The sequence below is a fragment of the Cetorhinus maximus genome, chromosome 3 (genome assembly GCF_964194155.1).
Source record: "Cetorhinus maximus chromosome 3, sCetMax3.hap1.1, whole genome shotgun sequence".
Classification (NCBI taxonomy): Eukaryota; Metazoa; Chordata; class Chondrichthyes; order Lamniformes; family Cetorhinidae; genus Cetorhinus; species Cetorhinus maximus.
In genome coordinates, this window is record NC_135881.1 from 47,463,107 (window position 1) to 47,476,707 (window position 13,601).

A 13,601-nucleotide genomic window follows, 5' to 3' on the forward strand; every position below is an offset into this window, starting at 1 on the left:
CCATCAGGTCGTGAAGCCGAGCCTTCTCTAGATCTAGGTCCCACTGAGGTGTGTGTCTCTCCGCTGGTGGAGGGCATGGGTAAACACTGTGATGGGTCTTCAGGCTGCTTATTTCCGGCTCTTCTTTGGCTGGAGGTGAGGACGTGGATGAGAGACTGCCCGGCTGAGGGTGTCCATCACTTGGAGGAGTGTGTCCACCTGCTCTCTGATGAAGTGGTGTGTGTAGGTCTCCATGGGATGGCGGGCGGATGCCGTGGGGAACCTGGTCCAGCAGAACATGGAGATGCACGCAGGCCTGCACTCCACCGTGATAAGTTCCTGCAGTGGCAGCGTGGGGGGGAAAATGGGGCACCCCAATGACTCTGCAGGTGCTCCTTCCCCTCAAGGAGTCAGGCCAGGGCCTTGGGCATCCACAAGGAGAGACAGCGGTCACAGTTGTGTTGAGGTAGGGTCGATGGAGTGCAGGATTCTCATGTGGGTGTTCGCCACCGACCTCACTGTCATCGCAGGCACGGTCCATGTGCTTACCAATCAGCGTGATGGCATACTCCTCAAAGTGAGTGAGGGGCCTAATATGGGCCACTCCACCTTCAGACTGGGACCTCTCTCTGCTGTTGTGAGCCAGTTTCTCCTGCATGAAAACAGATGGAGAGAGTGTGAGCAGGACACATGGCACTGCGTGGCCTGTTTGTGTGGTGAGTGGAGCATGGATGGATGAGGACGTGAGCTCCAGAGTATACGCGCCTGATGGAGATGTCAGGGCGTGTGTGTGAGTTGTTGTCGCTTGAGGTGTGAGGTCCCTGTGGATGTGTGATGGGTTTGTGAGTGTGTGAGTTGAGAGTGATGAGGTGGTTGCTTTACCCTGGCGGTATGGATGAGAATGTTCATCCTCTTTCTGCATTGGATGGCTGACTTCCTCTGTGCTCCGGTGGCGCTGACTGCCACCACCTCCCAGGCCAGACTGGTGACTTTGGCAGACTTCTTGCAACCAGAGCTGGGGTAGAGGACATCATGGCAGCCTTCCACTGTGTCCTGTAGGTGTCCCAGAGAGACATCACTAAATTTGGGAACTGCCGTCTTCCTGGCTTTCAGGGCCATCTGCCACTTGGAGCAGTCCTGGTCTGTAGACATGAAGCAGGCTGTTCTCTGGTTGCTTTAAATATGGCACCTAGACCGAGGAAGTAGTGACGTCATGGCATGTCAGGCTAATCCAAGCCCGCCATGCCAGCATTCTGGCGTGTTTCCTATGAATGCATTATTAATGAGATGGGACGCACCAAGAAGAGACAATACGGCGCAAAAACCCACCATTGCTACCGGTGGGTGAAACGTCTTTTTTCACGCCTGCTTCCACACTTAGTGCATATCTGGGATGATTCAGCCCTCAGTTTGGGTTTCACCAGGATAACTCAGCTCCTGACCTCATTAGAGCCTTGATCCAAACATGATAAAAGACTTGACCTCAAGAGGTGAGGTGAGGCCTTGACATAAGGCAGCATTTGACTGAGTGTGGTATCAGGAAGCCCTTGCAAAACTGAAATTAATGGGAATAAGGGGAAAACTCTCCACTGATTGGAGAGTTACCTAGCACAAAGGAAGATGGTTGTGGTTGTTGGAGGTCAGTCATCTCAGTTCCAGGACTACAGAAGGAAGGTCAGCCCAAAACTGACCCACCTGGAAGAAGCCCTAACGTGCAGCCATAACATGCTGTGGGCAGGCTAAAGTGGCCAAGATTAGAACTTCCAACCCTCAATAGGACAACGTCCCACCCTTGGGAGCAGCTGACCAATCTGATTAGCAAGCAGCTCCAGCAGTCCCAGCGGCGTTCAGTAGTGGGTGCTGCTGGGACTGCAAGAAGGAGCATGAAAAAGATGGATGGCTACCTCAGAAAGATAAATCCCTGGGTTTTCAGGCGGGGAGGGATCCTGGAACTCAAGAGGGGAAAAAGGGGGGTGGGGTGGCTGGGTTTTGGAGGGCAGGTGGTGCAGAAGGAATGGGAGTGACATCTAGTGTGCGTGCCCTCGATGCATAGCCAGCCCCCCCCTTCCTTCATGCCTTTTCTCATGTAAGCCATAAAAAACAGCTTGCCCATACGAACCACATTATGGCATGGACAACGTGTTCTCCAGATCAATTAGCTTGCCAGCAAGCATAATAAACCTTTAATTATTTATTTACATATTGTGGGTGGGCTGCTGATTTTGGCGCCTGCCCACCTAGGGTATCATGAGGGTCAGAATGGGGGTGGGTGGGAAGGTGGTGGGCTAAACACCCAACCTATTTTATGTTCCTTCCTGCTGAAAACATGCACTTCAGGCCACATAAAATCCAGCTCACAGTGGCAGCAGTGTGCACCATCTGCAAGATGCACTGCAGCAACTCATCAAGACTCTTTCAACAGCACCTTCCAAATCTGTGACCTCTACCACCTAGAAGGACAAGTGTAGCAGATGTGTGGGAACACCAATGGTTGCAAGTTCCCCTCCAAGGCCACTCACCATCCTGACTTGGAAATATATCGCCATTCCATCATTGTCACTGGATCAAAATCTTGGAACTCCCTCCCTAACAGCACTGTGGGTGTACCTGCACCACATGGACAGTAGCGGTTCAAGAAGATGGTTCACCACCACCTTCTCAAGGGCAACTAGGGATGGGCAATAAATGCTGGCCTATCCAGCGATGCCCACATCCCGTGAAAGAATAAAAAAAGTAAGGGTGAAAGTGAACAACTTTCTTTGTGGCACTAGAGGATTTCCCGGCCCCTCCTCACTCAAAACTGAACATTTATTTTCAGTTTCTGGATCTGAAGCATTTGAAAGTTAGGTTGTTCAGATCTAAATAGATAGGTTATTTCAATTTGAATGCATATTCCTATCAAACAAATGGAAAAACCAGATTCAAAGAGCATCTATGTTTCTAATAACAACGTTCACAGCAAGAAAATATTCACCAAACTTGACCGTTCCATGAGTTTCTATTACAGGTTCTTCAAACACTTAGCACCTAAAGCTTGTTCAAATATTCCCTGCCCGAAAATGTTGACATCATTTTTGCTTTCAATGTGCTCAAAACTATCAGCAATCATTTGACATCAAATGTTTTAATTTGGAATGAGTTTGTGCAGATCAGTAGCGTTTCGCCATCTTTGATATCAAATGGCAAAAGATGCTCAAAGGCATTGAGTGTGCTCAAAGCTATCCAGTGTGCTCAAAGCTATCCTGTGCGCTCAAAGCTATCAAGTGCACACTAAGGTGTCGAGTGTGCACAATGCAATCCAATGCACTCAGCATTGCGCGTTGAAAAATACATGGAAATTAATTACTTAAATAATATCTGAATTTACTCATTTTTCATTTTGACCAAAGAATTTTTCCACTATACAGTACTTGCATGAGAGTACCCACCAGATCCCCACCAGTTCTTAATTTATTTTATTCTCAGGGTCTATACTTTCCACCCACCTATCCTTCCCTCAATTTCAGGGGCTAAACTCTTCTCCCCGCCACCCCTCCAATCTCCAAACTCTTCCCCCCTTCTCCCTTTGCTCTCCAAATTCTTAGCCCCACCACTCTCCAAACTCTTACACCTCTCTCCCTCCAAACTCTTACCCCTTTTCCCTCCAAACTCTACCTCCTTCAATCTCTTACCCCCCTCCCTCCAAACTCTTAACTCACCTCTCGCTCCAACCTCTTACCCCCTCCCCCTTTTGTCTTCAGGCCTCGTGCCCTACAAACTCGGAAATCCAGGCAGCACCACCCCCCTCCCCCACCACCCTTAGAGTTCCAAGTTGCCCCTGACTCTCTCCACCATAGTACCCCACCCCAACCTGTCCTGCTGAAACACTTATCTCATTGCTGGCACCATTGCTGCTCCCATGCTGGCTCAAAACTGCATCAGGGCCGGCCTCACCATGTTCCAGCCGGCCCTGCAAATTGAGCCTGGTTGGGGGAAGAGGGAAGGAAGGGGAAGAAAGTGGGAAGGGAGGAAGAAAGAGGTGTGGAGGTGAAGAAAGAGGGAAGGGGAAAGAAAGAGGGAAGGGGAAGAAGAGGGAAGAAGGAGAAAGAGGGGGAGGGAAGAGAGAGGAAAGGGAGAGACAGAGACAGAGAGGGGGAGAAATGAGGCAGAGAGGGGAAGGAGGGAGGGGGAGGGGAGAGAGGTGGAGGGGGAGAGAGGGGTGAGGCAAAGGGAGGTGGAAGGGGAGGGGGAGAGATGGGGGAACGGTGGAGAGGGAGGGGAATGGGGAGAGAGGGGAATGGGAAGAGATAGTAGTGGGGGTGGGAGAGAGGAGGATGAGGGAGAGAGAGGGGGCCGGGATGGGGAGAGAGGGGGAGGGGTGAGAAAAAGGTGGGAGAGCTGAGAAAGACGGGGAGAGAGAGGTGGTAGGGGATGAGAGAGGGGTGAGAGAGGGGGAAGAGAACTGCTGCAATTTGTGGGGGATGGAGATTTGGGGGTGAAAGAAAATTACTCAGAAGGGTGGTGGGGGAGAAAATTGATCAAGGAGGCACGGGTGGAGGAGAAAATTTCTCCAGGGTTGGGGGTGGTGGAAGAGAAAATTGCTGCAATCTTTGTGGGGGGAGGGTGGTGCTGGATGGCATGGGGGTGCTGGCAGGGTTGGGCTGCGCTATAAGTTACAAAGAAATCACAAAACTAGCTTATTAAAACTTATGTTAAAACTTGCTTTTTCTAAAATTAGCTCAGTTTTCGGCTGTTTGCGGCCATGGAAATTCAGAAATATGGAACATAAACTAAACGTTTTTGGTGTCTAAACGTTTAAGTGATGTTGCTAATATCACAAATGTTTGAGCGCTGTGGTTTGGGGCAATTGATGACATTGATGCCAGTTACATTACTTGCAATGTTAAATGATAGCTAAATGGTTGCTTTCGAATGCAATTGATGTCAAATTCATGCAACTGAATACTGTTGAATGTAAATGTTGTCAAAATTTGGGGGTAGGGGAATTATACTGCGTAAGGACATGTACCAAAATTGCTGTGTTACATGCAGTTGATTTATGTTTTAAGGGAACCTGCTTCTTGGTTAATTCACTCTAATCAAGTTTCTGCCTGGCCCTCAAGACCAAAACAGTCCTAATCCAAATCATGAATGACATTCTCTGTGATTCTGACTGTGCATTATGCCTAATCCTTTTTCCTTGAACCTTTTCTGCAGTCTTCCACACAATTGACCACATCATGCTCCTCCAATACCTCTCCTCCATTAGCTTGCATTCTTGAGACTGCTTTCATTTGGTTCCATTCTTATCTGTGAAATCATAGCCAGAGTTTCTCTACCTGTTTGGGAGTTTTTCAGTGATCCATCTTGGGCCTCTCCTCTTCCTCATCTACATGCTGCCTCTTGGCGGTATCATCCATAGGCAGGCATTATATAGATAGGGGGCCTAATGCTTTTTTGAGGATCCTACTACAGGATTGGGTTGCCCAGAGGCAGCTGGTGCAGGCCACACATAAGAAAACTGGGCTTGGATGAGGCCTAACAGGCAGTCCTTACCAAAACCAACAATGTAAGCTTTTAGAAACATAGCAACATAGAAAATAGGAGCAGGAGTAGGCCATTCGGCCCCTCAAGCCTGCTCCACCTTTCATCATGATCATGGCTGATCATCCAACTCGATAGCCTGCTCCCGTTTTCTCCCCGTATCCTTTGATCCCTTTCGCCCCAAGAGCTATATCTAACTCCTTCTTGAAAACATACAATGCTTTGGCCTCAACTACTTTCTGTGGTAGCGAATTCCACAGGCTCACCACTCTCTGAGTGAAGAAATTTCTCCTCATCTCAGTCCTAAATGGTCTACCCCGTGTCCTCAGACTGTGACCCCTGGCTCTGGACTCCCCCACCATCGGGAACATCCTTCCTGCTTCTACCCTGTCTAGTCCTGTTAGAATTTTATTCGTTTATATGAGATTCCCCCTCATTCTTCTGAACTCCAGCGAATATAATCCCAACCGACTCAATCTCTCCCCATATGTCAGTCCCGCCATCCCAGGAATCAGTCTGGTAAACCTTCGCTGCTCTCCCTCTATAGCAAGAACATCCTTCCTCAGATAAGGAGACCAAAACTGCACACAATATTCCAAGTGTGGTCTCACCAAGGCCCTGTATAATTGCAGCAAGACTGCTCCTGTACTCAAATCCTCTCCCTATGAAGGCCAACATACCATTTGCCTTCTTTACCGCCTGCTGTACCCGCATGCTTACCTTCAACGACTGGTGTACGAGGACACCCAGGTCTCATTGCACATTCCCCTCTCTCAATTTATAGCCATTCAGATAATAATCTGCCTTCCTGTTTTTGCTACCAAAGTGGATGACCTCACGTTTATCCACATTATATTGCAGCTGCCATGCATTTGCCCACTCACTCAGCTTGTCCAAATCACCCTGAAGCATCTCTGCATCCTCCTCACAGCTCACCCTCCCACCTAGCTTTGTGTCATCTGCAAATTTGGAGATCTTGCATTTAGCTCCCTCATCTAAATCATTAATATATATTGTGAATAGATGGGGTCCCAGCATCAATCCCTGCAGCACCCTACTAGTCATTGCCTGCCATTCGGAAAAAGACCCGTTTATTCCTACTCTTTGTTTCCTATCTGCCAACCAGTTTTCTATCCATCTCAATGCACTATCCCCAATCCCATGCACTTTAATTTTACACGCTGATCTCTTATGTGAGATTTGTCGAAAGCCTCCTGCAAGTCCAAATAAAGCACATCCACTGGATCCCCCTCATCAACTCTACTAGTTACATTCTTGAAAAATTCCAGTAGATTTGTCAAGCATGATTTCCCTTTCGTAAATCCATGCTGACTCTGTCCGATTCTGCCACTGTTTTCCAAGTGCTCAGCTATTAAATCTTTTATAATGGACTCTGGAATTTTCCCCACTACCGACATCGTGTGCTTAAAATGTACTTAATTGAATGTTAAGCCGGGAAGAGCAGGAGTGCTCTCAAGTTTAAACAGCATAGGCTGTGGCCAGCCAGCATGGCACCCTGACCCCAAATCACTGACACTCCCTTTCCACCATTACCATCACTACCTGTACCCCAGTCCCACCAACCCCAATCACAATCGCTACCTTGCCCCCTGGTCACCACCACTTACTTCCCATCCTCCCCACACTGAATGCCGACTGGCCATTGCTACCTGTGTCTTAGTAATTGCCTCACTTCCTGAGTGTTCCCCTTCATGAATTAACTGAGGGACACTGTTGCTATCACAGTGACCTTATCTTTAAACCTGCTTCACTGGCAAGCTGCCAGCTACTGTATACAACTTGCTGGCTCAGTGGCAATGAGGCTTGAGGTCCTAGATTGGGCGAATCTTGGGCCTCACCATGTAGGTACTCTAAAAATGTGCAAGCTAAAATTTCTAGGTCTGAGACTCACTGCAAAAAGATTTGGATGGAAGAAAGCACACGGAGCTGTCAGAGTTGGCAGGAGCCAGTACTGTGGTGAGATGCTATGCTGTGTACGGCCAGCCATTCATGATGACTGCCTGATTAATTGAACTACATGTGAGATTGAGCCCTGCGCTCTGTCCGATGTGTTATGTAATAATCATTGAAATATTTTTGATGCCTGATCGCCACTCACCTTTCCTGCATAATGTTTAATTCCAAAGCTTAAATCAACTGTTTTTGGTCTCCAGAAGTAATTTGATTTGAGGTTGTCTTCAAATTTCCCTGTTGACAAAATGCATTTTGTTATCGTGGTTGTTTAATACTTTGTAACTTAAAAATAAAAATATTTCTACAATCTATGAGGACATGACCGAGGCACTGTGATAAATTGACCTTGTGACTTGTCAACATGAGTATGCAACCTTTCCTGTAAAGAAAATGTGGTTGTGTTATTTTTCAAGTTTACTGAAAAATGCAGAGTTTTCTATGACGGTTTTTTTTTAAGAACTTGCCTACAAGTGTCTGGTCAGTGGCTTGAGGAAAGCGACTCTCTTCATCCAGCAGTGAGAGAAGGCCCACAGGCTTCTGCAGAAACATATCCAGCAGTGGCCGATTGTCTTCATATGCAACTAATCGAGCATCCACATTTTCATTCAAATATTCGTTCTGGAGTATCATTTAAGAAATAAATAAATGTCAGTCTAATCCCATTCTGTTCTTCACTCATGGATAGTCCAAATAAAGTCATGTTCTGTGAATCTGGTATAAGCCAGTAAAGGGAAACCATATTGATAAAAAAAATGTTCAGCAAGCTTTGGTTTTTTTTTTGGTTTGAGAAAGAAGGGACCAGGGGAACAATTGGCCCTGATCTTTGCTGGGATGGATTTCCAAGTGGGGCCAGGAGTTTTATAACCCAAATGCCATGGAACCATAGAACCATAGAACGCCACAGCACAGAAAACAGGCCATTCGGCCCTTCTAGTTTGTGCCGAAATATTGTTCCGCTAGTCCCATTGACCTGCACCTAGTCCATAACCCTCCAGACCTCTCCCATCCATGTATCTATCTAATTTATTGTTAAAACTTAAGAGTGAGCCCGCATTTACCACGTCAGATGGTAGCTCGTTCCACACTCTCACCACTCTCTGAGTGAAGAAGTTCCCCCTAATGTTCCCCCTAAACCTTTCCCCTTTCACCCTAAAGCCATGGGTTTAGTGAGGGGTTTAGCTAGTGAGGCTAGTGAGGCCATGGAGTTTCGACTTCACAGCGTACATTTTTTTTTCCATCGCTACGTTTGGTGACACCACAACTGCAGAGGGCGCACTCACCGCAAAATGCAGTTGCAGTGCCTGTGACGTCACTGCCAGCGACATCCCAGACAGCTGCCTGCATCAAAGATGGCACAGACCAAATTCAGCCAGAAAAGAGTTACACTTGAGCAGTAAATGGCAAGCAATGCTACACTGTCTTCTCTTTAAAAAAGCCTGTCTTTTTAAAATAAAAATGGTAATAATTAAGAAGATTGTATATCAGATAATTATTATATGAGATTGAGATGGCTCCTGAGATAACCGTTTCAAGATGTAAATGTAAAGCTTCAGAAAGCAATATTTTTCAGTCTGTTGGGAGACTGGCAGGTATTTTGACAAATTAAATGAACAGTTTACTCTGTATTGACTCCGTGTTGTATCTTTCCTGGGAAGTATGTGATGGGACAAGGTACAAAGCAGTTTCCTCTGTGTATAACCAGTGCTGTAAGTGCAGGAGAGGGGTGGCAAGCCAGGGCTTGAGTGAGAGGCAGCGACTGCTCAGGAAAGGGGTGGTGAGCAAGAGGCAGGGAGGGCAACAGAGAAGGGTGGCGAGGGCTTGGGAGAAGGGCTATTAGTGGGAGGCGGATAACAGGTGGACAGCAGTGACATCTGTGGCGGAAGGAATAGCACATGTGTCGGTGAATGGAGTTGGTGCAGAGTGGGAACGCGCAACTGTTTCTGTGCAGTGGCAGGAATTACAGTGGTTTTTCAGCTGGGTGCCTGCTACAAGCCAACCTGATTCATAGGCTTGGCTCCCTGACAGGTTGGGAACTCTGCAGGACAAGTCAAAGCTCAGGAGCAGGTTTTTTTGCTGCTGAGGTAGAGGTTGCAAGGAGTGGGTGTGTGTAAACTGTCGCTCTGAGGGTCAGGAGCGGATGGTGATTGAGGGGGTCAGAGAGAGGTCAGGCATAGAGATGAGAGTACAGTCATCACAGGTGGGTCAGTATTTGTGGGATGTTGGTGTTTGGGGAGCATGTGATTTTGGAGGTGCAGGATTCCAGTTATGGCGAAGGTCCAATTGCAGGGAGGGAAAGCAGGTTTGCTTGGGGGAGAGTGCTCCTGCTTCTCTTGGCCCACAAGCAGTTGGACAAACACTTATGTCATCTATGCAGTAGTCCCTGCCTCCCTTTACTTGCTGGGTTTTCCAACGCTTGGAAAACCTAGCTGGTCAGTGTTAAAACTGGAAAAGAGATCAAACCTGAGGCACATTAAAATACTTAAATGAGCGACCTGCCTCTTGGGAGAGGTTGGCTACCTATATCCCCACATCCAGCCTCTACTAAAAACAAAGGTTTGCCAATGCTAGCTGAGTTTGTGTTTGAGATTTTAAAAATATTAATGCCCTACCCTACCCACGTTTTCCAACATTCATGGTTAAAATTATCCTGAATGTCACAGTTTGTCATGGTAACATCACTTGTGAACGTGGTTAGAATGCCTTTTAACAACATTTGCATAATTGTATGGTGTATTTTTAAACGAATGATTGCAACCTTGCCAAACATTTTCGTGGTGCCCTTTTAATAAATCAACAGTTTGTAGCAAACAATTGATAGAGTAACATTTTATAGGACAAATGGCCTTTCAAACTCTCAGGGACATCTAGACCTTGTAAAGCAGATAACTTCAATCAAATACATTAACACCACAAAAAATGGCCTTTATATCATCTGTATTCCATCTGCAATAAAAAGGACAACTGCAGCTCCTTAAATAGGTCAGTTAATGTTTCTAATCCTATCTGTGAAGGTGAACATCAGATGGAGCAGCATGATTACTGCTCTAGTTTTCCATTAGCTTCTTTATTATTTTCTAAACTGCTTCCTTCACATTTGATTTTTTTGCTGGCTTCAGGGAGACTCTGGAATGACAGTCTGTATTAAGTCAGCTCTGCCTAGATTACCATTAAACATACTTTGAAGTGTCAGATGTGCATGGCTTTTAACCAGTCCACTTCATAGGCTTCTTCTAACTGATGACAATTTAGGCTGATCCCGATGGAAACTGGTGTTACAAGCGAATACAAAAGTAAGATGTGGTCTCTCCTACTGGGGAGACCAAATGCAGACTGGGTGGCCATTTTACAGAACACCTCCATTCAGTTCACAAGCATGACCCCAAGCTTCATGTCGTTTGTCATTTTAATTCAGCTCCTTGCCCCTACTATGACCGTTCTGTCCTTAGCCTGCTACAGCATTCCAATGAAACTCACCACAAGCTCAAGGAACAGCACCTCATCTGCCTCTACAACCTTCAGGGCTCAATACTGAGTTAAACAACCTTAGATCATAACTGCAACCTCCATCTTGTTCTTTGTGTTTTTTTTTGCTGGCTTGTTTTTTTCCTTATCCCTTCTTGTTGCATTTAGATGGCTGCTATTAGTCATTCACACCTCATCTAGACACAGCCTTTGTTTCTTTACTATACCCATTACCACTCTCTTTGGCTTTTGTATTATAAAAGCTATTGTTAGTTAATCTTTCCTGACCTCCACCCTGTCACAGACCTTCCCTTTTGTTCCTGCTGCCCCATCCCCCACTTCTACTGGCTTAAAATCTCTTATTTTTCTATCTTCCATCTGTTCTGATGAAAGGTTATCGACCTGAAACATTAGTTCTGTCTTTCTGCATAGATGCTGCCTGACCCACTGAGTATTTACAGCATTTTTTATTTTTATTAATGGTATTATAAGTATGTGCTTTTACTCCCTTCCTGAACTCCTTTGGTACAGATACGTCCGCCTGTAGCAGGTGCAGTAAGTCCAATGTGATTTTCCCACTAGACGTATTGATGATTATGAAATTTGCCCACATGATGCTTTGGACAGTTTATATGAATCTTGTTGAATTCTGTGACTGTAGCTCAGCATTTGGTGTTATGCAGCATAGTTGTTGAAACCTGCCTCACAATCTTCGATTTCCCCCAAGAGATTTCTCTCCTGTAGAGATAATAATGGCTAATCGTTCCAGTTTATTCATCATCTAAATGAGAGATGTCTGTGAAATGGACAACGTTGCAAGGAGAAAAACCATATTTGGATAAGTAGAGTCCGACATTTCCTGTAAGACCATTACTGGAATCCTACAAATTTGCACTTTTAAGGTCATAGTGGATTAAAAGCAAATAGTTTTAATTTAGTGTTAAAATGTTCAGCTCAATTTATTGAAACTCAATGTATGAATCAAATAAGTTTGATGCCAGTACTCTGATGTGATATATTTGAATTTAGATTGTAGTCGACACTACAGCTGATTAACACCTTAAGAAGCTTCTCAGTGAACACATAAAAACATATGTCATAACACATAGCAAAACATCTTAAATTAAGTGGAAAAAAATGAAATCATTAACCCATCGCAAATAAAACGCTGTGAAATTTGACCACTGGATCTATTGTGTTGAAAAGGAAGAAGGGGTTGAACAACCTAGGCAAGCATTCATGAGCTGATTGAATACTCCCATAAAGGGTTGCAGCAGATGAGTCAGACTGAAAATACTGAGGTCAGCTAAGGTCTAGGAAATAACCATCTTCCTGGGCTAACTAATTTCTCATGTTTTCAGTGCATACATTGTGCAGCTGAAACAAACTTCAATAGTTCAGTAGTAAAGGTACTGAAGTACCAGAAGTTGCACTATTAGGGTAATATTAACTATAGATAACAAAAAGCAAAACCACCTAAAACAAGTTGAAATAGCCTTTCACCATTTCAGTTGTATTCTCTGGAATGCTTTCCCTACACTCCTCCTTCTTGCTACTTCTCTCCCTGCTTTAAGTTTCCTCAAAATCTCTCTGATCATCCCTGATAATCTTTCAGTCATCTGTCCTAAGGGTGCTGTCACATGCCATCTTTAACGTCACTGTGAAGTGGTTGCTGCAGGTCTCAGACAGTTGTGTAAATATGATTTTCTGCAGTTTGGATTCTAAAGGGTAAAGCATAGGTACTTTAGTATCTAGGAGAATTTTTCTAAATCCTCCAAATTCCCCTAGTGTTTGCCCTACCAGGGATAAAGTGTTCAAAGTTATGAAAGGACATGGCATAGCGGATAAAAGCATACTGTTTCCGCTGTTATTAATAGCCAAGAATGAGGATTAAGCATAAGACATTTACAAATGAGGCAGGAGAAACTTTTTTGCACGGAGAGCTGTGAGGCTGTGGAATTAGTTTCCAAAGTTCATGATTTAGGTGGAAACTGTGCCAGCATTCAAGATTAGATTGGATAGGTGGTTGAAGGAAGAAGGTTTGGTGGGATAGGGAATCGGATGGATAAATATAAGTAGAACAATTTGCTTCTGTGGAGGATAAATGTTGATATGGGATGGACGGGCCATTTTCATGTTGTAACTTACATATTAAATTAAAAATAATTTTAAAAGTGAAAAACATTAACTGAAGAGTCTTTTCATATATGTCATTAAATCACAAAAGTATTTCCCACCAGCTCAAATCACGCCATTGAAGAATCTGTAGTAATAGGTCACAGACTCAATGGGCTGGATTTTATGTTTCTCGGCAATGTGAGGGAGGTGGAACAGAAACTGAGGGGTTATGCTCATCCCTGCCCCGCTGTCTCTGCATCAAGCATTGGATAGTTAATTAGTGACCATCCAGCGGGAAGGAGGCCAATTATAAGTGCAAGGTGGGGAGGTGACCTGTGCCCAATTGGCACTGTAGGCCTGGATGTCATGTGGCAGAGGGGTAATGTAGTGAACAGGAAGTCAGTCACGGCTATGTTGTAAAGGCACCCTCTCTCAGAATCAGTCTTTATTTTTTACTGAAAGCACAAAAAAAATTTTAAAATGTAATTTAGAAAAAACATAGACACTGCCACCTTCCCCAGCAGAATCTGTTGCTACCATCGTCC

The 13,601-nt window shown here is 45.2% G+C and overlaps 1 protein-coding gene across 1 annotated transcript in view; it reads right to left on the bottom strand.

Annotated features, from left to right (window-relative positions):
- Positions 1–13,601, bottom strand: part of myo3a (myosin IIIA) — a 599,990-nt gene that overhangs the window by 236,952 nt on the left and 349,437 nt on the right. Inside the window, exons 19-20 of the mRNA XM_078535585.1 lie at positions 7,941–8,094; positions 7,622–7,710 (exon numbers count right to left, since the gene is read on the bottom strand). Coding sequence (XP_078391711.1) covers positions 7,622–7,710; positions 7,941–8,094 — 243 coding nt within the window. The remainder of the gene's footprint in view (positions 1–7,621; positions 7,711–7,940; positions 8,095–13,601) is intronic.